Here is a 22,362-nt window from a genome sequence, read left to right as displayed (position 1 = left end):
GGACTTTTTCTTTTAGGAGCTGAAGTATTAAGCCCATTCAAAAGACTTGTTTAGTAGAGAGCGTTAGTTCTTCCAATAAAGTTTTAAAACACACGCATGGGTGCACAATCACCAATGTACTGTTACAAGAATCGCAAGGCACTGGTAAGCATGTCTTACTGCCCTCTTGTTAAAAGTTATGCAAACATATTTCAAGATGTTTGCTCCTAAATGTTTAAAGCAAAAATGACACTTGGCAGTAGTTGGGTATTTTATTAATTTCCCTTTGAATTGTATTTGAAAAGGCTGCTCCCCTGAAAATTAGTTGAATTGCCAAACCAGAGCAGGTAGTGAGGGATACAAAAAGCAGAGTTTCCTGAGAACAAAGGTGTTAATATTGAATGAAGCACTTGGGGAAGATCTGGAATTTCTGCCAAAAGAGTCTAAATTGAGACAAATTTTCAACAGGTGTCACAGTTTGTATGTGAAGCCAGGAAGGCAGGCTTGCTGAACCGCTAAACTTGTTCTCAATCTCAAGTGTTTTGACAGTTTTCTTTTTTTTGTTTTTGTTTTTTTTTTGCTTCTCATCACTTTTCTAAAAACACTGACCTACTGTTACCTGGAGGGTAAGATAAGACTCACTGAGAGCAGGAGCTCTGCCACTTCCTGCTCTTCACTGCATCTAGGATGCACCTCGGTGGTGGTTGTTTAAATACCTACTACGGGAGACAAGGCGTCCCAAAGTTGGAATATGGTTGTAGTCACTTGGTTTTATTCTTATTCTTGACAATGTCTACCTCTATTTGGCAACATGCTAACTAATAGCAAACAGAAATGCGTAAGTCTGTGCGTCAGAGACACTCAGTGCAGAGCTTCCCAACTCACGCCCTCTGTGGACCAAAGGCTGGGAGGACCCCCTCCTCCTTCAGAAGCAGAACAGCTGGATCAGGCCTCTGGGTTCTGGCTTTACTTTATGCAGTCTGTATTTTAAAACAATAGACTCCCCTCTCCCAACTACCTGCTTCTAAACATAAATATTACAGTATTGAATGCGCTTTCAAACAGAATACTCACTCCCCAACTAGAACTGAGAATCCTTGATAAAGGCGCTCTCAGACCTGCCAATTGTTACAGAAGACATATATTACAAAACAGCAAAGAATTTAATTGCTCCTGGTATTAAATTCAAAATTTATACTGCAAGAGAAAACAGTATTGTCAACAACGGAATCTTGGCTGAGTCTATAGAACCATGAAAACTCAGATGCATGTTTTAAAAAAGCAATAGCTCATCACTTCTTGGCCTTTTGGCTAAGCTCAAGTGTAAAAATCAACAGTTCAAAGCTTTTTAAGAATGAAAAAATACATTCCTTAAAAATATCTACTCATATTCTTTGACCCAGCATTCTACTTCTTGTAATTTATCCTACAGATACACCTGTTCATGTAAATAGTTACTTATTGCATCACTGTTTGTTGGAGCAAAAGACTGGATCCTAACTATTCATGAACAGGGAACTGACTAAACATTCACCTACACTGGTGAACACCCTGCAATGATAAAGAGTGATGAAGTTCACCTCCAATGAATATTTTGTGAAAAAGAATAACGGGCATAAAAATGGGAAGAGTCTGCTACCGTCTGTGTAAAAAGGGAAGGAAAACATCCACACACTGATTCACGTGCGCTCTACCCGGGAAGAAGATGGAAGACACGGAGAACGCTGGCAGCCACTGGAGCAGGCCAATGAGCAGCCGGGGACGTTGGGATGACAGATGCTTTGGAACCATCTGAGTAATGAACCATGTAAAAATAGTCCACATAAAATTACTTAAAATAGTAGTTCAAAATAGCTGTAAAATTTTGCTATCATTACTTAAAAAAAAAAGTGATGATCCAATGAGCCTAAATCTCTTTACACTCTTTAACGTACATTGGCAGCAAGAACATGGGTCTTTTCACATAAAGTGGCCTCTGTACCCAAGCCAACCCCACACCCAGCTTTTCCTTCCTCTGGGGCACTTTAGCTTCTGTGTTGGGAGCTGCAGTATATAATGGGAAAAAGAAAATTGGAAAGATATTTGCACATCCATACTCATAATAGTATTTTTTAAATAGCCAAGGCAAAAGCAACACAAATGTCTATTGAAGGATAAATGGATAAACAAAGTATGATAAGTACATCCATCGGAATAGGAAGAGCACCAAGAAGAGGGGCAGCCTTTTCTCCACTTCCCGTGACACACACGGAGATTATCACAGTATGGGACTGCCCAAGGGGAGACAAATACGCCAATGGAACAACAACGGAAGGTCCAGAAACAGATTGATTCTCTCCCTCGACCATCCACAAAAATTAATTCCAGGTAGGTAACCAAAAGGGGAAAGTCAAAATTCTTAAGATAACTTAGGAGATTGTTTTTCTGACTCTGCGGTAGGGAGGATTTCTTAAGACCGCAAAGCACTAACCATAAAATAAAGAATGGATAAACAGAGAAGGTATCTAGGATATATGAAGTTCCACAAATCAGTGACAACAAAGGAGACAATCCAGAGTTCTGAACAAATACTACACAGAGGGAAATCCAAATGGTTAACCAGAAGAGGAAAACATGCTCAGCCTCTACTCTGATTGCTGAAAAAAATGCACACCAAGTACTACAAGATACCATTGTGCAGGCCAAACATTAAGAAGCCTGACAATGCCCGGTGCTGGCGAGAGTGTGGAGCAAAGGGAACTCCGGCACGTGGCTATGTGGACGGACCTTGTCACAGCCACTTTAAAAACCCTGACAGGCCAGGAGCCTGCAGGCTCCTCTCCTCGCCCTCAGCGCCGGTTCTTCCTGACACTTCCTAAATCAGCTCTTGGAAGAGGCTCGAACTCCTTTTAGAGTCCACTGTCTGCATTTGTACAGTAAGCCTAACCTCTAAGACTGATGCGAAGGCATCATCCTCAGGCAATTTCAAGTACCAGAGAGAAGCATGGGCCAGACACAGCGGTTTTGTTATGGAGAAATTTGTTTCCATTTATTCATATGCTGAGTCAGGAGACCAGTCAGCTTATTATTCTCTTCAGAACTCGCTATCCTACTTTGGCAATATTCTCCAGGCATCCAAGCTTCTCTCTGGCTATTTTTGACATTACTTTTCAAGATGTTTCACTAACCTAATTCCTTCTGTACAAGCATTTTAAGATCTTCAAGAGAAAAGGAACCTGAAGACAATTCACTTTTAAGAATATTTCATATCCCAAAGTTACTGACATTAAAGATCAGCATTTGTATTTAAAAATGTGATTCAGCAATAAATTAGATTTTAATCAGTACATAAGAAAACATAAAACCAAAATTAAAAATGTTTTATTTACAATAACAATGGTAGTAATCCCATCATCCTTTCAATACTGGTACAATGCGCACGAAGAGATTTTTCTTATAAACGAGGGTTATGGAAGGCACCGAAAAGGCATGTTTACAATGCTCTGCTTAACTCGGCACCTCGCAGACAAAAACAAAGTCCCTCCCCTGTTACTCTCCCTCTTGCTACCTCCACAATGACAAAAATTATAGCTGGGCAGGAGAAGCAGCAAAATAAGGGCTCCAAAAAGGACAGGTGACATGGCCCCTACACGTGAGTCCAGAAAACACACAATGTGTGGCCGCTGACCAAACTCAGTCCTTTGAGAGCCCTGTGCTTTCTCCCCAGGTCCCTAAATCCCAGTTTTAAGAAACTGTGCATCTGTTCAATTATGAAACCAATCAAGATAATTTCAGAGTCTGCCAGCAGGCCACGAGATGAACAAAGATAGCCTTCTCTGCTAACGATTCAGCAATACTGACTCGGGGCAAGTCCCTATTTGTGAAGCTGGATAAACCCAGGAAGGGTTTCTGGTTGAGTGTGGCAGAGTAAGGAGCCCACATTCAAGTCTATGCTACCCATCCCTTTCCTGCGGTCGTTGCTGGAAAGGTGTGTCTGTCCTTGCCCGGTAGGCGGCAAGGTCATGGGCCAAGGACTGAGCACCCAGGACGGTGCCGGTGCAAGGGAAGGCGGTAAACCCTTGTTGGCTGAGAAATGAATTGGCATTTCTTTTTTTCTGCTCCATTTGAAAAATAATTCAAGAATGGCAATAAAATTGCTCATTCTGAACAGAATGAAAAAACAAACAAAAAATCCAAATGGAGATTCCAGAATCTTAATGTATTACTGACATTTAGAAATGATATCTTGGGACATAAGATCTCAAATCAAAGATTGAATTTGACTTACTATGTTGTATTTAAGTTATTTTAAAAAATTACAAAAATAAATAAAAAATTGCAAATACATTTTGAATGGTTTTTTGTAAATAGATTAAAATAAATAGTGTATGGGCAAGTTAACCAAAACACTATATTCTATCTATGAGGTGCACTAACATTTAACAGCCACCTAAGCAGTTTTTCCTTATAAAATTGTAGCTTTTGGAATTGCAGTATTTGACATATACTCATTAAGTGTAATCAAGACTGTCCAGGGTTTCTCAATTCATCTTTTTTTCAAAGATAAACCTGAATGATTGAAAACAGACCCAGTTCAGGGGTGGCTGACATCATGTTGCCTAAGTTTCCAAGTTCTTTCCCATCAAAGCCACCTGAATCACTTCCCTAAAGTCTTACCCTACAGTCAGACGCCACAGCCGTGCACATTTGGTACATAGTTTAGTTTTCAGGGAAAACCTTCAGATCTGAAAATGTGTTCAACACTAAAAGTCAAACTCTGAAAGGATCCCATCGGGTCCCTTAAGGACACGAGACTTTACCTTTGTGAAGATGGCCAGCGGCATGCCGTACTGGTCCTCTTCCAAACCGGAAATGAGCCCGGGTACCAGGACCGCCTGGCCCGTGCTGGCTTGAGGCTGCACGGTGATTGGAGGGCTGTCCGAGGGCACCAGCTCCTTTGGGAATGAGTTTGTCTGCTCCGACCCCACCTGCTCCCTTTCTTTCAAGGCAGGGTCCTCTAAGACACTAGGGTCCAAGGTCTCCCAGTCACTTTCTGAAGACTCTGGAGATGGCCGAGAAGGAGGTTTCAAATATTGATTGCTGTCACGGAGTTCCTGTCCTTGGCTGCTGTCTTCTGCTGGGAACAAAGGCTCTTCAGTCTTGATGGCAGCATCTCCTCCATGGTTTCCCATCACGATTTTCTTGACAGCTTCTGAGTTGGTATTTGAAATGTTAAAAGCAGACATGGAAACAAAATCATCTGCAGGGGGATTGTTTTCTTGAAGCCCAGCATCTTCAGACGTACTCTTCCGGGGTCTGTACTGAGAACAGTCTCTGAGACCATGCTCGATCATGCCTGCGACATAAAAGAGTGGTGAGCAGCATGGTTCATAATGAGGTGGAAGGAAATAAGAGTTGTATATTCTGTCCTAAATAGCAGAACTCTCCTGTAAAAATTTAAAATAGTCTATGCTGGCATACCTTTCAATTAAAAATAATGAAAATCTCAGACAAAACAAAACAAAAAAAACCCTATTGCCAAAATGAAAATGTCATATTAAAATAGAAACGTTAACCCTCATGAGTTTATCTTTGAACACGTTTATAATCGAAAGTCCCAGTACACGTTAAACAAAAGAAAGAGCACCTACTGCCCCTGTCTCACCTGGAAAAAGGGATAACACAGTCATGAGGGCTCCCACCAATTTATTCACTGGAGAGATATAAAAGAGAACCTGAAATGGAGTCAATGAAAAAAAACTAATTAGAAAACCTGAGTCCACAAAGATACTTAAAAAAAAAAAAGAGGGGGGAACTCTTTTTTCCAGAAGAAGAACAGCTGATAAGTATACAACTAGCGACAGAAAAAATCACCAAGCGTCCATCCTAATTCAGGTGAAAATTACCAGTGGACACTAAAACTATTGTGAAAGGTTGTTGGACCACAGGAAGTTCACACAGCGTCAGAATTATCCTCCCACAGACGACCTATGAATTGCAAAGGGAAAACCAAGCACCTTCACGTGAACAAATCTGGCAACCACCATCTTAGTCAAATGACTGAACTTCACAACATCGACAGCAAGAGTCCAGATACGGGCCTCTTGATGTGACACCCTCAGGACACGCCGCCGCGTTGGTCCCCAGATTTAAAAAAAACCAACCAGTTTATAGGACATTTTTATGACATATGGGGACATTTAAAAATGGACTTCAGTATTAGGTATCATTTATTGTATTAAGGTGAAATTTCTTGAATATGAAAATGGTATTTTGGCCCTGGCTGCTGTGGCTCAGTGGATTGAGCGCCAGCCTATGAACCAAAGAATCGGTTCAATTCCCAGTCAGGGCACATGCAGGCCAAGTCCCCAGTAGGGGATGTGCAAGAGGCAACCACACATTGATGTTTCGCTCCTTCTCTTCCTCCCTCCCTTCCCTGCTCTGTGAAAATAAATAAAATAATAAAGCCACAAAAAGCAGTATAGATAAATTTATAAAAATAAAAAAGAAAAATGGTCTTTTGGTTATATAGGCATATACCCTTATTAAGAAATATATCCTGAAGTATGCAGGGATAAAGTACCATGATTCGGGGGGTGGGGGAAATGAACATATATAAAGCAATAAAATGCAAAAGTGGCAAATGTTAACGGGTAGATACAGATGAAGGGTGTAAAAGTGTTCATCATAGTATTTTATCAACTTTTCTGTAGGTGTGAGAGTTTTCAGAATAAAAGTTGAGAAAAAAAATCAGTCTTAAACAGGATTCAGTTAGATATTGCACTAAAATGAAAACTGGTAATAATTAGTTGGAAAAAACACGGATTGCTTAGGTGAGTTTTTTTCTTTTTAAAACACTTAAATCAGTGACACTAAAGTGCTACTTCACAAAGCACGGCACCCGTAATTGTGTTCTCCTTACACGTTGGTCTTATTTAAGGAGCTGCAAGGAAGAAACCAAATGCTACATTAAAGGGTGGCCTTATTTTAGGGAATCAGTATAAAGAGTGTACCTGTGATTTGCCACATTAGATAATGTTTACTTGGTCATAAATGTCACGGCATGTAACTAGGCTACGTATTCTTTTGCAAAGCTTTTGTTTTAGATATGTATATCCGCGTATGTTTTAGGTTGGAAAATAAAATATTTTTTATGATGGGTTGCCATAAAAAAGTGTGAAATCTACAGCTTGACAACAAAAAACTAAACAACCTGATTAAAAAATAGGCAAAAGATGTGATCCGACATTTCTCCAGGAAAGATACACAAATGGCGAACACGCACACAAACCAAAGGTGCTCCGTCTTACCAATCGGTAGGGAAATGCAAATCCAAACCAGGGGATACTGCCTCACCTATTAGGATGGTTACTATCAAAACCGAGAAAATTACAAGTATTGACAAAGATGTGGAGAAACTGGAACCTTTGTGTTCTGTTGGTAAGACTGTAAAATGGTGTGGCTGTTACGGAAAACAGTATGGTATGTCTTCAAATTTAAAACGGAACTACCGTGTGAACCAGCAACCCTCCTCCTGGGCACATGCTGAAAAGAACTGAAAGCAGAACTGCGTGCCGTCGAACTGCCCCCAGAAAAGACTGCCTGCGTTGACACGTCTATGGCAGCGAACGAGAACAGGGGCTTCTGCACGCCACAGTTTGATAAGCAAAGAAGTTAATTTATACTTTATCATTAGTTTTAATTTTATATAGTATTTAAGAAATGTCAATAAATGTTAAATATTCCATCCCTTCAAAGCTCACCTTTTTTTCAAGGAGAATTAATTTAAACAGAATTAAGACCTGAACAAAAAAAGAAATACTGTATTACAATAAGAACTATGAACCCATTATTTATTTGCTTTTCCCCCTCCTCAAACATACCATATATCATTTAATCAACAATATTAATTATACTGCTTTAAAAACTCGTTGGAAATTATGAACTTGTACTAAGAAATTAAGTATTATTCCCTTTTCTATAACATGTGAGAACCACTTAAACCTTTAACAAATTGTGATTTTGGAAGGAGCTTTGCTATTTTTGCTTGAAACACTGCAAGCTCCCTAAAGGGCAGGAACTATTCATTCATTTCTGAATGTGTCCAGAGCATTCACATAGCAGACACTCAGTAATCGCTTGGTAAATGAATCATCAAGTGTGCATGCCTCATTCAACATATGCTTTAGTACAAAAGCTCAGAAGAAGTATAGATATTTTACTGGAAAATGTTTCACTCTTTTGGCAACATATAGTCTGCAAGATTAAAATGTTTCTTCCCACTCTAATTTCATGATATCTGGAATTACAAAGACAATAGAAAAAGTATTCTATCCTGTATTACAATAAACAGACAGCATTTGTATATGTTTAGAATTTTCTCTCATACAAGTTTTACCAACACTTTCGGCTCTGTGTCGCTGAGAGGTCTTGGAAGAAATAAAATATGGCTATAGCACAACGTGCGTTTGACCATATAGCAAATGAATTTATCCAGTTAAATGAACACAATTTTAGCACATTGTAAGTTAAAGGAGGTGTCATACCTTGTGTCGAAAATGAAGCACAAGATCTCGAGGAGACAGACCTATAATGTTAACAAAGAAGCTAATTTGTAACCACAACCTATTGTTTTTGTCAAAAGAAGCTTTTTTCCCCCTCAAAGGAAAGGCTGATTAAAAAAAAAAGTAGGAATGTGCAAATATTAAAATATTACACAGTGTTTGATTATGTACACCTGTACTCAGGATTTATCGGATTATTATTAACAGACAAACGCAGCACTACAATGAAGGAAACGTCCTCAGTCCGGGTAGTCCAATCCAGCGGCCACCGAGCCCTTGACATGGGGCGAGTGTGACCGACAAATTGGCTTTTTAGTTTTACTTAATTTTTATAATTCTAATCTACATGTACATTGTCACATGTCGCTAGAGGCCACTGTTGTGGACAGTGTGGCTCTAACACGTCCTCCCGGTGCTACAAGCATCTTACAAATGATACAAGCCGGGAAATCACAAGGCTCGTACCACGGTGGCAGTCAATCCTCCTAACACGGCTTTTGGCCACTCCACTCCACACTATTTCGGAACAGCAGTCTTCTCTGATCCTTTGCCATAGGGCAAGAGAAAGTAACTTAGAGAAAAAAATATGTTCTCAGAATAGGAGTGTTGTAACCAGCTTACGTTATACACAGGATTGCAGCGGTGAACTACCTGTTTGGCCACTTGAAGCTGAAATAGGAACTGACTGGGCATAAATCACTATGTGATTAGAAACATTTGTTTTAATCTTGAAAAGGAGTTTACTGAGTGTCTATTGAATACCTTGCACTCGATGGGTATTGTGGGTTGTCAAACAGTATAAAATAAACAAAACCCCCAACTTGAAAAGTTTTTAGAGCTAAGCAGATCTCTCTTGACACACTGAACAATGGATAAACAAGATGAAAAGATTTGGAGAAGCAAGGCCATAGCAAAAGGGCCTCGCTTCTCCAAATCTGTTCTGAGAGGGAATCGACCCAGCCAGCATCAATGCAAGGAAAAGTAAAAAACTTTCATCATTATTTTGAAAAGCAGGAATTTGCCTTATACAATAATAGTTGCAAATATTGGTACAAGTATGTTATGCCAATGTAAATACTGGCTCACAAGATATTTAAGGAAGCAGAAGCAGCAAACGTTGAAGAATTTAAATCCCACGTAGATACGTAATTCTGATCATGAAGTGCTACGTGCAACCAGCTCGGTGTGCCGAACAAGAAGTGAGGGCGTTTCCTCTGACTTGTAAGAAAGCTACTTACCAAGGTAAACCTGGGACCCTTCCAGCGACGTTCCTCCCAAGGAACTATTCATATGCTCATAGAGTTCCTATAAAATACAGATTCAGCTTAGACATGCTACTATATTTAGGACATTGAATTAGAAATAGGATGATCAGGACAAAGTTGGTTCTTTAACTGTGGCCGTTTGTTTTTCCAGGCCCAGCATTTAGAAACCATTGAGGTCTGACTGCAAACTCGCTGGGCGCCAGCCCTGCCCGTCTCTTCCTCTGCCTTTTAGACCTGAATTCATTCACATGGTGGGAGGGGTTCCTGGGGTAAACCCCCCTGCTTCCTTGCCAAATGCCAGTGGCCCGGCCCTCACTAGACTCCAGGGGAGACCCAGGCTCTCTACATTCAGAGCAGCCCCAAGAAAAATGCTGTCCGCTTCAGGAAGACAGGCAAGGGTCTGCTGGGCTCTGCAGTGGCGGGCAGCGGGGAGAGGCTAACACAGACACTGGGCGGTGGAGGAAGAAGAGCAGATTCGGAGGAGCAAGGCCCTAGCAAAAGGGCCATCACCCTTTCATCAGCAGAAGCACTTAGGTTAGTCAGTCATTCGCGTTATTGCCTAATGAAAGACAGTTTGGTTTAGTGAGTATGAACCGTACATTTTGGGCAGGCCCCTGTCTCTTCGATGTTCTTTTCAAAGACAGATGTCTTTCTTAAAGTAGTAAGTGGTTATCCTTCACAAGATTACTGACAAGATCTGCTTGACACGTGGATCGGTCTTCAGCCAAACACATCTATATAAGGGGGTATATAGTTACCTTTAGAATGGAAATTTGGGAAAAATCCTTCTCTTCAAAATACGCATGTGTGATGAGCTGAAGTTTTGCTTGAAGTAGGCCATAGAGGGGCTTGAAGAAAAAAGAGAAAATTGCCATTAGTTTGGTAATAGTGAAAAGACAAACACCCCCGGCCTTTTAACGTGAAGAGAACAGGAAGAAAAGAGCGAGTGACTCTCCGCGTCCGTGCGCTCTCACTCACGCGGGCTCCCCGCCTGGCTCTGGGCAGCGGAAGTGCCCGCCCTGCTCAGGGGGCGGCGGTGCAGCGTGGGCACCGACCTCCTGGGCTCCCCCATCACGCAGCCGCCTCCCCGCGCGCCTCCCCGCACCCCTCCCTGCTCCCACCTGCGTGCTGACAGGAGCGAGGGTATAGGAAAAGAGACCAGCTTATGGACTTGTTTCAGAATTAAATAACCAGGGAAAAGCACTTCGTAGAATATCCGGCACACGGAAAGCACTTACATGTTAACTATTACTATCATAATTCAAAACATAATCCAATTCTGCACACTGTTCTGTTGGCTTGTGGAGACATTTAATCATCCTTATGGCAGCTGGTTCTTACATCTAGGTGAACAAGAGTTCATTTCGCTTTTCTGTCCTCTGGAGGCTTACGACGAGTCTATGCCTCTATCACAGTATTTTTTTTATATACTTGAACAAAGTTATTCTATAGTTCCTAATGTTCCTATTTAAGACCCTCTTTTACCGTTTCTACCCTTTTATTCTTAATATTCTTTTCTAGATGTTTTATGATTCCTATGTCCCTTTTAGGATGCAGAGACCAATGCTCTATATATATATTCTAATTAGTTAAGACCAGTAATACTGGAATAGTTTTCCCCCAGTATTCCTGTTACAATAGCATTATTACCATCTAAGTATAAAGTCAATGCATCTTCATGTATAGACCACAGTGCGCTGCGCACCACTGCCCGCCTCGCGTGAGCTCGCTCTCCCCACCCCCTGTGCCCGTTTCCAGGCGGATACGGCTGGGTTTTCACTCCGATTTTACCACTTAGTAGTTAGATGTCTGTGAAAGACATCTTTTTCTCTTTGAAATATATATTTGTAAAATGACAACAGTAAATACTTATATCTCACAGTTGTCATGAGTATTAAAATGACAATTATATCTAAAAAGTGTCTGGTATAGAATTAATGTCTGAAATAGAGGCACTTGATAAATGCCGTTTATTGTTACTATAATTGCTCTTTAAAGAAAGATTACTCAGTAAGCTGTGCAACGTGTTGCATTTGCTGTAACATCTAGTACTCCTGTACGTCCTTTTCTTTGGTCATCTGGTCCAATATAAAAAGTAATTCACTGATGTATATCTTTCAGGCCACCCTTCTAGAAACTGCACACAGATCAGATTAGCAATCTACCAATTTTCTGATATTGGGATCTTGTATAATCATTCCTTTCCTAGGAAACTACTCTTGCCCTACACTTAAAATTACCATCTTTGAAGAAATACCCTGCTCCTCAAAATCTTATTATTAAGGCCCATGGTATCAAACTGTTATTAGAGATTTTCTTTGTTTTGTTTTTAAACTTAGTAGTAAAAGCCAAAATAAATTCTCTCTTGCAAAACTCAACTTACTTTAAGCAAATTACATTTAAACTGTCTGTGGATATAAGAAATTAGACAATGACAGAAGAAATAATTAAACAAAATCTATAGACATTTGGTGACTAGGCAACTAAAATAATCTCAGTTTTGGTTTAGATGAACTGCAGAGACATCTGTATTCAGTAATAATGTAGATCTAAGGTAATTAACATGAGAGAGATCTGGGCTTCCCCATGAGGCGATCTGGGGTACTAAACATTATATGTAGGATTAGGTATTTGGTGTTATTATCCTATTAGTAATAAAAGTGGGACATCACAAATGATTTAACGAAGAGAGCTATAAAAAATAAGAAACATTATAAATTCCTTTTAAAAAATAAAGTTAAAATGATTATACCCGTGCACCTGATCACCTGTACACAGAAGAAACAATTTAAAGTATTGTTATAATGCAACTCATTATGCTGCTCCCCTTCCTCAAATGTTTACAGTTTTTAAAGAACAAGTAAGGCCACAATTTTTTCATTGTAAAAGGGCCATTCACTTCTAGTGTCATCAATAAAAATCTGTTTAATTATAGTATTTTCACTTTTAGTAAAATATTATTTATTCAAAGCCTTGAGAACAAAACCGACATGGACAAATGAAATACACCCACTCCCTCACTGGTCAAGGGCAGCCCCCTTCCTTCCAGCCCGACCAGCCATCTCCTCCTCTGATCTGGTCCTGGAGGGGCAAGGGACAGTGCCGCTGCTGCCGGGCCAGGAGGAAGCGGAGCTGCGGGAGCACAGAGGCAGAGCCGCTGGTGACCGTGACCACATCGCTGTTTTCCTACGTCTCTCCTCATCCTGACAGTGCCTCATCCTCACATATGCATCTGCCGCGAATGTTTAGTAAGCACATTCACGGCGAGGGACCTGGTCCCTTACCAGCTTGCTGAGCACGCAGACACTCTTCTGCACCGTCTCTCTGGTGACATCCGCTTGCCGTACTTTCAATGCCTAGTACAGACAGTTGTTATTAGAAACAAATACTCAAAAACCATTATTTTAAACATAAAGTTAGAGAATAATTAGATAGAAAACGTTTCTGCATTTGGTTAATTAAATTCAAGAAGGATTTATGGAGAATCTCAGAAAAGATTTCCTGAGTGGGTCCGTGTTGGCTGGCCAGGGCGCTGTGAGCCGGAACCTGGGCGGCACAGAGAACAGAGCAGTGAGCGGCAGCCTCCGTTATCAGGGAACGGACAGTCTGTCAAAAAACACTTGATGTGTAAGTTGCCACACTCATAACGCAAATCAGCCCTCACTGGCTCTGGTCGTAAAATGGGCCGTCCTTTCAGGGACCATTGTTTCCGGTCAGTAGGAGATGGCTGAAGAGGTGGCAAAAGCAGCTTCTTCTCCAGAGATAAGAGAACGGTCCCCAGTTTTGTGAGCGGGGTCGTCCTGTGCTGCCTGGAGACTCTTCTGGCCAACTCGTGTTGCAGCCCGGCCTGCGCAGGCCTCCCTGGTTCTGAGGGCGACCAGCTGAGATGTCCACTGCTCTCCGCTGGTGGACAATGAGCCTTGAGTAGGTCAACCTCAGATAAGGGTGGGAGGGCAGTAAGGACGCTCTTCCCTCTCTAGTACTGCCTGGCGTCTCCTCGGATCTGACCTGAGGACCAGAGGCCCTCGGTGTTGTCAACTGACTGATGACTAGTGATTATAAGAGCGGAGCCCGTCCTCAGCCCGTTTTCTGCCTCCCTACCTTGCCTGGGGTCATTCGTTGGGTCCCACCTCACTCCAAGGGGCTTGGTCTTTCTCTTAGGACATCTGGCTTACCTGCCTGGTTATCAGACGAGGCCAGAACAACCTGGAGAAAAGGGCAACTCCAATATACTCTGGGTCAGACCCCGGGGGCGAGGGAGAGGAGCAGTGCGCAGAGCCAGTTAAAGGCTGTGCAGAGCGTGGGAATGGCTGTGAATGCCCACGGCCTTGGGGAATTAAATTTATTAGTGCTGACATAGCCTGCAGGGGGTGGGAGGTGGTAAAAGAACAGGTTTCCAAGGAAGGCCAGCAGCTTAACTCATCTCATACAGAAGCACATAAGGGTAACAGCATATGAAGAAATCAAAGGCACAAAGCTATCCTATAGTCTCCCCACCGCAAAAACCAAACCAAAACAAAACAAAAACACACACAGTGCTGCTCAGGCACAAGCCATAAAAGGGGAAGCTACCTACCTTGGTTTATTTGAATTTATTATTTAGAGCTATTATCGTAAGTCAGGCATTAAGCTGGCAGGTAGTTTAAGAAATATCAGAATCTTAGTTATAGATAATTAAGATAATTTGCAAGTAGTGGGAATCCCTTATCAGTACTTTCCACTACTTCTCAAATGCTGTTTAAAATAATAACAATAAAACACCCATTACCACTTCCACTTTTCTGTTATACACCAAACACTAGAAATAGAAAATTCAAGGACACCATGGAATTTAAATGCAACATTTAGAAGACAAACGAATGTTTGGTATCATTGTTTGAAAACAATGTACAAAACATTACATAGTTATAATTACCAACATCAACCTAACAAACACATTCATGTGAATAAATTGTTGCTCTTGGGCAAACGGCTACAAACTGTTTACAAAAATTTAAAGCAATATCACAGACACCACATTAAAGAAAAAACTATGTATTTCCCCAAATTTTACATGGTAAGTGGTCAACACTTAAGAAAGAATTGTCGAGTGGTTTTTGTGGCGCATTGTAACTATCCTACCTTGGCTTCAATCTGTCGATAGCAAGAGATACCATATACAGTGGCTCCACTTCCATTTCTGGGTGGCAAGTGAAAAAACACAGTATCTAAGAGATACACAGAAAAAGGTAAATGCTAAAGTGATTACTCTTATTAATGAATAATGACATTCTTGGTTATTCTACTGCAGTCATTAAAGACAAGACGATTACAAGGAACCCGTGCCACACTTATAGCTACTGGTTCCTCCGAATCCTCTCCTGGCCTCACAGTACACACTCACCACACAGGCACAAAAGGCTGAATTGTATGTAACAGGTCAAATTGAGCCTACAATCACGTATCTCAGAAAATACTTTATCTATTCAGGATTATTCCAGATTAAAAGAAAACAGAGAATCAAAAAAGGCAAAAGCAATACATGAGTCACGAACAGATCCAAGAAATTCTTGGGTGGCTGGGGAAATGTGAACATGGAATGGGTATCAGGTCATATTATGGAATTACTGACAAATCTCTTAGCTGTGATAATGATATTGAAAGGCATCCTGGGAATCTTATTCTTAGGAGATGCACGCTCAAGTAGTAGGAGCTAAAGTGTCATGTTATTTACAACTGACTTTCAAACAGTACAGGCAAAACTGTATACAAACACAAATACAAAGAATATTGTGGAATATTTGCTATACTATTCTTTCAACTTTTCTGTATGTTTAAAAGTGTTCATAAAAAAAATTAGGACAAAAACATCTGTGAGGTTCAAGTACTGTATTTAAATTTATTAACCTGCACAGTAACATTTGCTTCATTTCATTGAGAATTATTTAATATAAGTAAAACAGGTAATCCAACCAAGTTCAACCTAGTGTTTTGGGAGAGCCTCTAACACCATGAGGAAATGTAGCCCTTCATTAAGCCAGTCAAGGCACTCATTTACAGGGCGGTAGGAGACTCAGCTCTAACCGCACAGCGTTGCTTTCTTTGAGGCTGCCAGCGCGGTCTGCCCGCCTGCAAGCAACCTTGGGCAGAGCGCTGTGCTAACAATGGCCGCAGGGTGGAGAGCAATACCAGCTGTTCCCAGGTGGGTACCAGACCACTGCCCTTGTAAGTTTGCAGGCGGAGCCCCAATCAGCCGGCAGCTGGTGCAGGTAAGCCTGTAGGTAAGCCCGCAGTTCGCCTCTGGGAGGAGCCCGAAGTATAAATGCAGGATGGGCTGCCCGCAGCAAACGTCCTAATCTGGCTAAGAGTGGCTCAGATTCACCAGCCCTTACCGACGACGTAAGTCTGACGCTCTGCTGGCGATCCTCCCGGGCGTGACTAGTCATCTCCAAACAAGCACTTATATATTGGATCAACAGTCACAATGAACCAAAGGCCTCTCACTCACAAAGTACTTAGAATCAAAGACGTCCGGTCAAATGAAAAAATGACCCCCCTGATTGCTCCACTGCCCGTGTACCTACCTTCCTGGTAGTTGTGGGCGCCGTCCGGTAAGGCAAGGAAGGGCAAGTACTTCCATTCTTCAGGTACAGTGTGACTATCGTGCCCCTCTCCTGGGATCAGGGGCGGGTAGGAGAACTCCACCTGAAAGGGGCAGAACGCTGTTAGCCAAGAGGCCGTTGATCAAAGGAAGAATTTCATCTCCAAAGGCAAAAATGCTTTTAAGCCTTGAAGGACAGTAGTAAGGGTAAGCCGCGCTTGTTGATGTCCCTTGACATTATCAGCAAACCTACGGGGACAAAAGGCGTAAGAGAAAAAAGGAGTAAAAGGAAGAGAGATTTGTACACCTTTCCCCCTTGCTGATTTACCAGGCTGCTAAATTTTAATGTGCAGACGAGAGCAGTGGGTAGCGGCGGCGGTGACTGGATTGGAGATTTACACTTGGGAGGAGTTGCCATCAAACAGATGGTCCCCAGAGCCGTGGAGCCCGAGGACACCCAGCCTCCTGTGCACTGAGCGGAAGGGGTCCAGCAAAGGAGCCTGGGAGGGGAGCCAAGATCTAGGACTGCTTCCCGGCAACCGGCTCCCTGGTGCCCAGTCCTTGGAGCTTTGAGTTTAGGTTTTGAGAGGCAGCTGGTGGGGTGTGAGGGGAATTAAGCAACGTATCAGGTTATTATCGTTTTTAAAGATTGGGAATGGATCAATGAAAGTTCAAGGATGTCTCTCCAACACTGTGCCATGTAGAAAGAACACAGTTTTTAGTATATGCCCCCAGTTTCTGGCATCCCCCCGGTTTAAGAGGCATTTTCTCTCACCTTCTGCTCTGTTATTTCAATGAAATTTTGGGGGAGGAAAGCAGAACAAAATACTCCTTAGCTAATTTATAGTGTCACAATTTAATATGTCTTTCTATGGAAAGATATTAATAGTGTGTTGTTACATAGAAAAGCAGGTCATAAAACTTGATTACAGTAATTGTTTTTGGAAAAAGTTATATATATTCATAAAAAATACCTGGAGCACACTCTGCCTTTCCTGTCCCCCATTTTCCCCCACAGGCGCGCATCTCCTAAACTCCGAGGGGCCTCAGGAAACGTGCAGCCAGGGGAGGAATAGACGGGGCTCATCCCTCCTGCCCCCCAGCCAGTGGCCTGTCCCCAAGGACCCCTTTTCTCTGACTGGCCAGGGAGCCAAAGCAGCCCACCTAGGCCCTTCTGTTTGCTTCCTCAACCCTAAGCCCTTCCTTGCTTCACTGTCCCCCGCTTTAATAACCACGCTCTCAAAAACAAAGCAAAATGGGAAGGATATTAATCAAGGTGTTCAGAGCAGATTACACTGCTGGAATTAGTGTAAACATGAGTTCTAGTTTTCACAATTCTACTTTTTTTAGGTACAGTCTGGTAAAACCTGTTTGTTCAAGAATTAAAATTTCTAGTTATATATACAAAACTACAAACAGAACAAAATCGGAATGGTGGTCAAAAATCAAGTAATAGCCCTGGCCCGGTAGGTAGCTCAGCTGGTTAGAGCATGGGCCCGATATGCCGAAGTTTCAGGTTTGATCTCTGGTCGGGGCAAATAAAAGAATCAACCAATGAATGCATAAATAAATAGAACAAATGATGTTTATCTGTCTCTTCCCCTTTCCTCTTTCTCTTTAAAAATCAATTTAAAAAGTCAGGAAATAATTTCTATTTTTTATAATATCACTTTGGAAAATTACTATTCCTCATTAATTTGAGTGTTTTTAAAAAGTTCCAATCTATGAAAGAACAAAAAAAGTTCAACTGATATACATTTGATTATATTATTTTGCCAAAAATTACACTAATCTGATAAATACAGTTTATATATTTACTGCCACAAAGAAAATAAGGGACAAACATAATTCTGGAACACACAATCTATAATTACTATAGAAGAAGTGCCCATAAATTGTCTCGTGTCAAAGAATCTAACTGCAGGTGAGATTTTAAAGAAAGAAAGGTCCTTTACTAAATGCTAAATTTAAAAAAAAAATTCAGGAAAAGAGTTCAAATGGATAAATATCTCAAAACTATTTTAGATATCATGATAGTACTTTCACTCACTTAGAATGTCCTAAATGTAAAGCATATCCATCAACTAGAATTTATCACCACTATAAATTAACATGTTATCTACATAAGAATTTCCTCCTACAAATTACCCCAATAAATTTAAAGAAACTGACCAAGTGGTAAAGTTATTACATGTTCCTTTTAATTTAAATGAAGGAATGTTTCATTAAAATACATCTAAAGGCCTCAAAGGTGAAAACAAAAGTAGGAAACAAGACGATGGAACATCTACATGCCCAGTCTGGGGATCTTCAGCACAGCCACAGTAGAAGATGGCTCTAGCCGTATGGTCCACGTGGACTCACCTGACTCCTTTCCCACGGCAGTCGCTACAGAGCAGCTTTGCAACAGAAGAGTCTATGAAGATGTAGCACATTCCCCTACGCAACGTTACCATGCTCAACCCTGCAGGCTGTTGTTAAGGCATTCCTTTAAACAGATGACAAATGACAACCAAGAATGGGAACTTTCGCTGTGAATAATCTCAGCGCATGGAAAGAACTGGTGATCAACACCGTCCGCGGCATTTGGAACATCTGGAAGGCCCGTCTAACAGGCCACGCTCCCACAATCTAAAACCATCTGAAGTCAGGCTCCATTTAATGAGCCATGCACTCTCAGTCCTCTGCACCTGGAAGGAAAGTTTTTAAATGGAGAATAAGATGTGCCCTGACCAGTTGGTTGGGCATCAGCCTGCAAAGCAAAAGGTCACTGGTTCCACCCTGGTCAGGGTAAACACCTGGGTGTAGTTTCAGTCCAGGTCCGGGAGTGAGCAGCAACCCACTGACGTTCTCCCTCCCTTCCCCACTCTCTAATAAATAAATATTTTCTTTTTAATGGAGAATAAGGTAGTTGATGATTATACCCTGAGGGAAATCTTACATAATCAGACCTTCTGGAACACCTGATACACTGATTTTGCCTCTGCATTGTCTAATTTTAGCAAGACTCCTGTTAGGTTTAGCTGGAAACCCCCTGGATCCCTGATGCAGTAAATTTCCATTCCTGATCCCCGCTCCGCTCCTTCACTATAAATTCCCACTTTCCTTGTTGTATTCAGAACTGAGCCCAGTTCCATACTGAGGTCTCTTCTTCCCTAATGCAATAGCTTTTCTGAATAAAATGTGGCTGTACCGCTTTGTCTATTGTCCAGCTCTGGTTTTTCTGACTGCACCGAATTAGCTGTGACTATGCTTACATCACTTAGCCTTTCTGGGTTTCAGTTTACTCATCTGTAGATTTAAGAGAGATGGAGTGGACGATCTGTAGGGATCCCTGGCAGGCCTGAACTCCTCAGGAAGAAATAAGGTACAGAAGACTGAAGCAATTTGCTCTTGCTGGAGGTCTGGAGCGATGAGGCTGGGCCGCCATCCAGGTCTCCTGGCTCCCAGCATAGTGTTTATTTCACAAAACCAGTGACCTTTATAAACTGTAGTGCTGAAACCAAAACCAGACAAATCCAGAGAAATGCCAGGGTGTGACTTCAGCCCAAAGTGCCTCTTTCCTCTTACAATCTGTTGTTCGGTTTTCTTTCATCTCGAAGCAGCATTACATTTTGTCTTCTAAAATAAATGAACTTTTCCTCACTGGGAATAAAAAGTATATTACTTTTGCCAATAAAACAGATATAAATCATAATAATTAATGTGGACTTTAGATGACAGCAAAAATTAGAAGATTTTATTTGATCGCCTACCAATAGTTCCTTCTTTTGTGTCTTCAAAACAATTTGGTTCAGAAGGGGCTTCCCACTTTTCACTTTACCCTCAGAGCCCCTAAATGCCACAGGGCTCCTCAGAACTGACACCCGCAGGGCCAGGGCGGTTGATTCTAGGTGTGACTCCTGGGCTGTTTGGCAGGGTGACCTCAGCACGATCATTTTACTTCCTCCAGGCTTCAGTGACTTCAACCACATCACCAGGAAGTTATAAAGTGACAATTTAGATCAAAGACGTGAAGTGTTAAAGTATTATATAAATTTAATGGCAAACACTTTGCACGCCATGACACAAACTCAACTATCTATTCTCTTACCCCTAAATATAGGGCCCCATTTAAAAACCTTCCCGTCTACCGCGGCTGGGAATTTTTTAAATACCGCACTGCCGAGCGCCACTTCCTCTCTGGTATCTGTCAATGCCATTTCCACCGGCGGGACAAGGGACAGCAAGCACAACCATCTTCTCACTTCATCCCTATTCTGTCATCCTCTAACGAACTGAAATTTTGCCAGTAAAAACCTTCTAAAATGTTCCATTCCTGTGAAATACAAGAAACGAAATGCTACCTTACCTAATGGTAGCAATCAGTATTTTTTAATATCGGAAACACTTCATTTCCTGTTCACTAGCCCATTATGACATCACTGCCGGAATCCCAGGGTGGGTGCTCCTTAGATAATTCTGTTTCTATTTTCTTCCCTTGCCTTCAGTACCTGGACTGCGAATGCGCTCCTGTTCCCTTCACCGTTTCGGGGAAGAAGCTGAGACATGACTTTGTATTTGCACATTTCTTTGCTCGGTAAACACACTTTCTTTTACTGCAGCTGAGCTGGAGAGGTCCATCTGTCACCAAAAGGCTGAGCTGGACGAGATCAAACAGCACTGGGGGGCGGAGTCAATACACCACCCTAAGGCGACCGATTCTAGGGCTTCCAAAGATAAACAAAGGAAGTCGATTTTCCCACCGCGCCGCACGTGCTGCCACCAACCGCAGGCATCGGCGTGGAAGCCCACCGAGCTCGGCGCCTCGCAAACGCAGTCCAAGTGCGGAATCTCTCCAAAGGCTGCCCCCGTCACAGGCGGGCACCCAGAGAGTCGTGGAGACAGATGGACGGGAAGATTCGATTCCTTCCTCCCACTCCCCCAAAGCACCTACGCACCCACCGACTGCAACGCCCGGCCGCAGAGTTTCTCCGCCGCGAGACGCAGCTTTCAGGGGCGGGAGGAGCGAGGGGCGTGGGAGGGGCTGCAGGTGGGGCGAGCTGGAGGCGCGGGAGACCGGAGCCGAATTCGCAGGGAAGGGCCGGAGGCGCTGTGGGGACGGGGCGGAGGGGTGCGCGCCGCAGGCGACTGGACGCCGGGACCGCCGGGGTCGGGATCGGGCCCCTTCCTCACCTGGCAGCCCTTCTTATGATGAAAGCCGACCACCACGATGTGCAGCACGGGCCCCCGCGGGGCACTCTGCCAGTCCCGTCCGGCCTTCTCCATGGGCAGCCGCCGCGGGCCCGCACCACCACGACGTCAACCGCCAAGGGCGGCGGGCCGGGCGACGCGGCGGTCCCCCGGAGGACGGCGATCGGCGGACTTCAGGTGTCAATCGGGGCGCCGCATGGGAGCCGCGCCGGGGGCCTGGAGGAGGCCGAGGCTCCTGCAGCTCTGCCCCGCCCCCTGGGCCGCCGCCGCGCTCCGCTCGGCGGCGTCGGCAGCTTCCGGGCTGTCACCTGACGCGACCGCCGGGGAGGCGGGGCGGGGCCGCGGCTGCCGGGACCCGACGGGGCGGGGCCTAAGGAACCGGGCACCGCCCGAAGGGCGTGGCGTCTGGAGGGGCGGGGCCGGGCGGTGACTTTCCGCACACCTGTCCCCGGCTCTCCTGTTGTCCACCTGCTTCCTCCTCCTACTCCCTCTCTTTTTCTTCCTTAAAATCTCCGACCCTCCCCTCTCCTTTCCTCAACTTTACTTCTTTTCAAACGTCTTTTCTGTATCCAGTTCCTTCCCTTCCTTTCCTTGGACTCTCTGGCCTAGGGTCCCTAGGCCCTTTATTTTTAAACATTGGATGAGGAGGAGGCACGATGGTGCAACTCTGTCTGGATGTATTCGGTAGTTAAATGCTTGCCCAGCGTTTCTCTTTTGCTTCGTTCTATGTCTTTGTTTTTCTTTTTATTTAAATATTGTTTATAGGAATTTGGAAGCAACTTTAGGAGTGAAGAAGCCTCAG

At 43.0% G+C, this 22,362-nt stretch overlaps 1 protein-coding gene across 1 annotated transcript in view; it reads right to left on the bottom strand.

Moving 5' to 3' along the window:
* The window catches only part of AVL9 (AVL9 cell migration associated), a 30,959-nt gene extending 9,138 nt beyond the window's left edge, over nucleotides 1–21,821 (bottom strand). Inside the window, exons 1-10 of the mRNA XM_054571336.1 lie at nucleotides 21,543–21,821; nucleotides 16,351–16,471; nucleotides 14,909–14,994; nucleotides 13,072–13,143; nucleotides 10,546–10,635; nucleotides 9,761–9,827; nucleotides 8,505–8,545; nucleotides 7,722–7,760; nucleotides 5,624–5,693; nucleotides 4,779–5,314 (exon numbers count right to left, since the gene is read on the bottom strand). Coding sequence (XP_054427311.1) covers nucleotides 4,779–5,314; nucleotides 5,624–5,693; nucleotides 7,722–7,760; nucleotides 8,505–8,545; nucleotides 9,761–9,827; nucleotides 10,546–10,635; nucleotides 13,072–13,143; nucleotides 14,909–14,994; nucleotides 16,351–16,471; nucleotides 21,543–21,635 — 1,215 coding nt within the window. The 5' untranslated portion in view covers nucleotides 21,636–21,821. The remainder of the gene's footprint in view (nucleotides 1–4,778; nucleotides 5,315–5,623; nucleotides 5,694–7,721; nucleotides 7,761–8,504; nucleotides 8,546–9,760; nucleotides 9,828–10,545; nucleotides 10,636–13,071; nucleotides 13,144–14,908; nucleotides 14,995–16,350; nucleotides 16,472–21,542) is intronic.
* Nucleotides 21,822–22,362: the final 541 nt, after the last annotated feature.

The sequence above is a fragment of the Pteronotus mesoamericanus genome, unplaced genomic scaffold, assembly GCF_021234165.1.
Source record: "Pteronotus mesoamericanus isolate MK-2021 breed Mesoamerican mustached bat unplaced genomic scaffold, CSHL_Meso_final contig_220, whole genome shotgun sequence".
Classification (NCBI taxonomy): Eukaryota; Metazoa; Chordata; class Mammalia; order Chiroptera; family Mormoopidae; genus Pteronotus; species Pteronotus mesoamericanus.
This window is presented reverse-complemented; position numbering and strand designations above follow the sequence as displayed.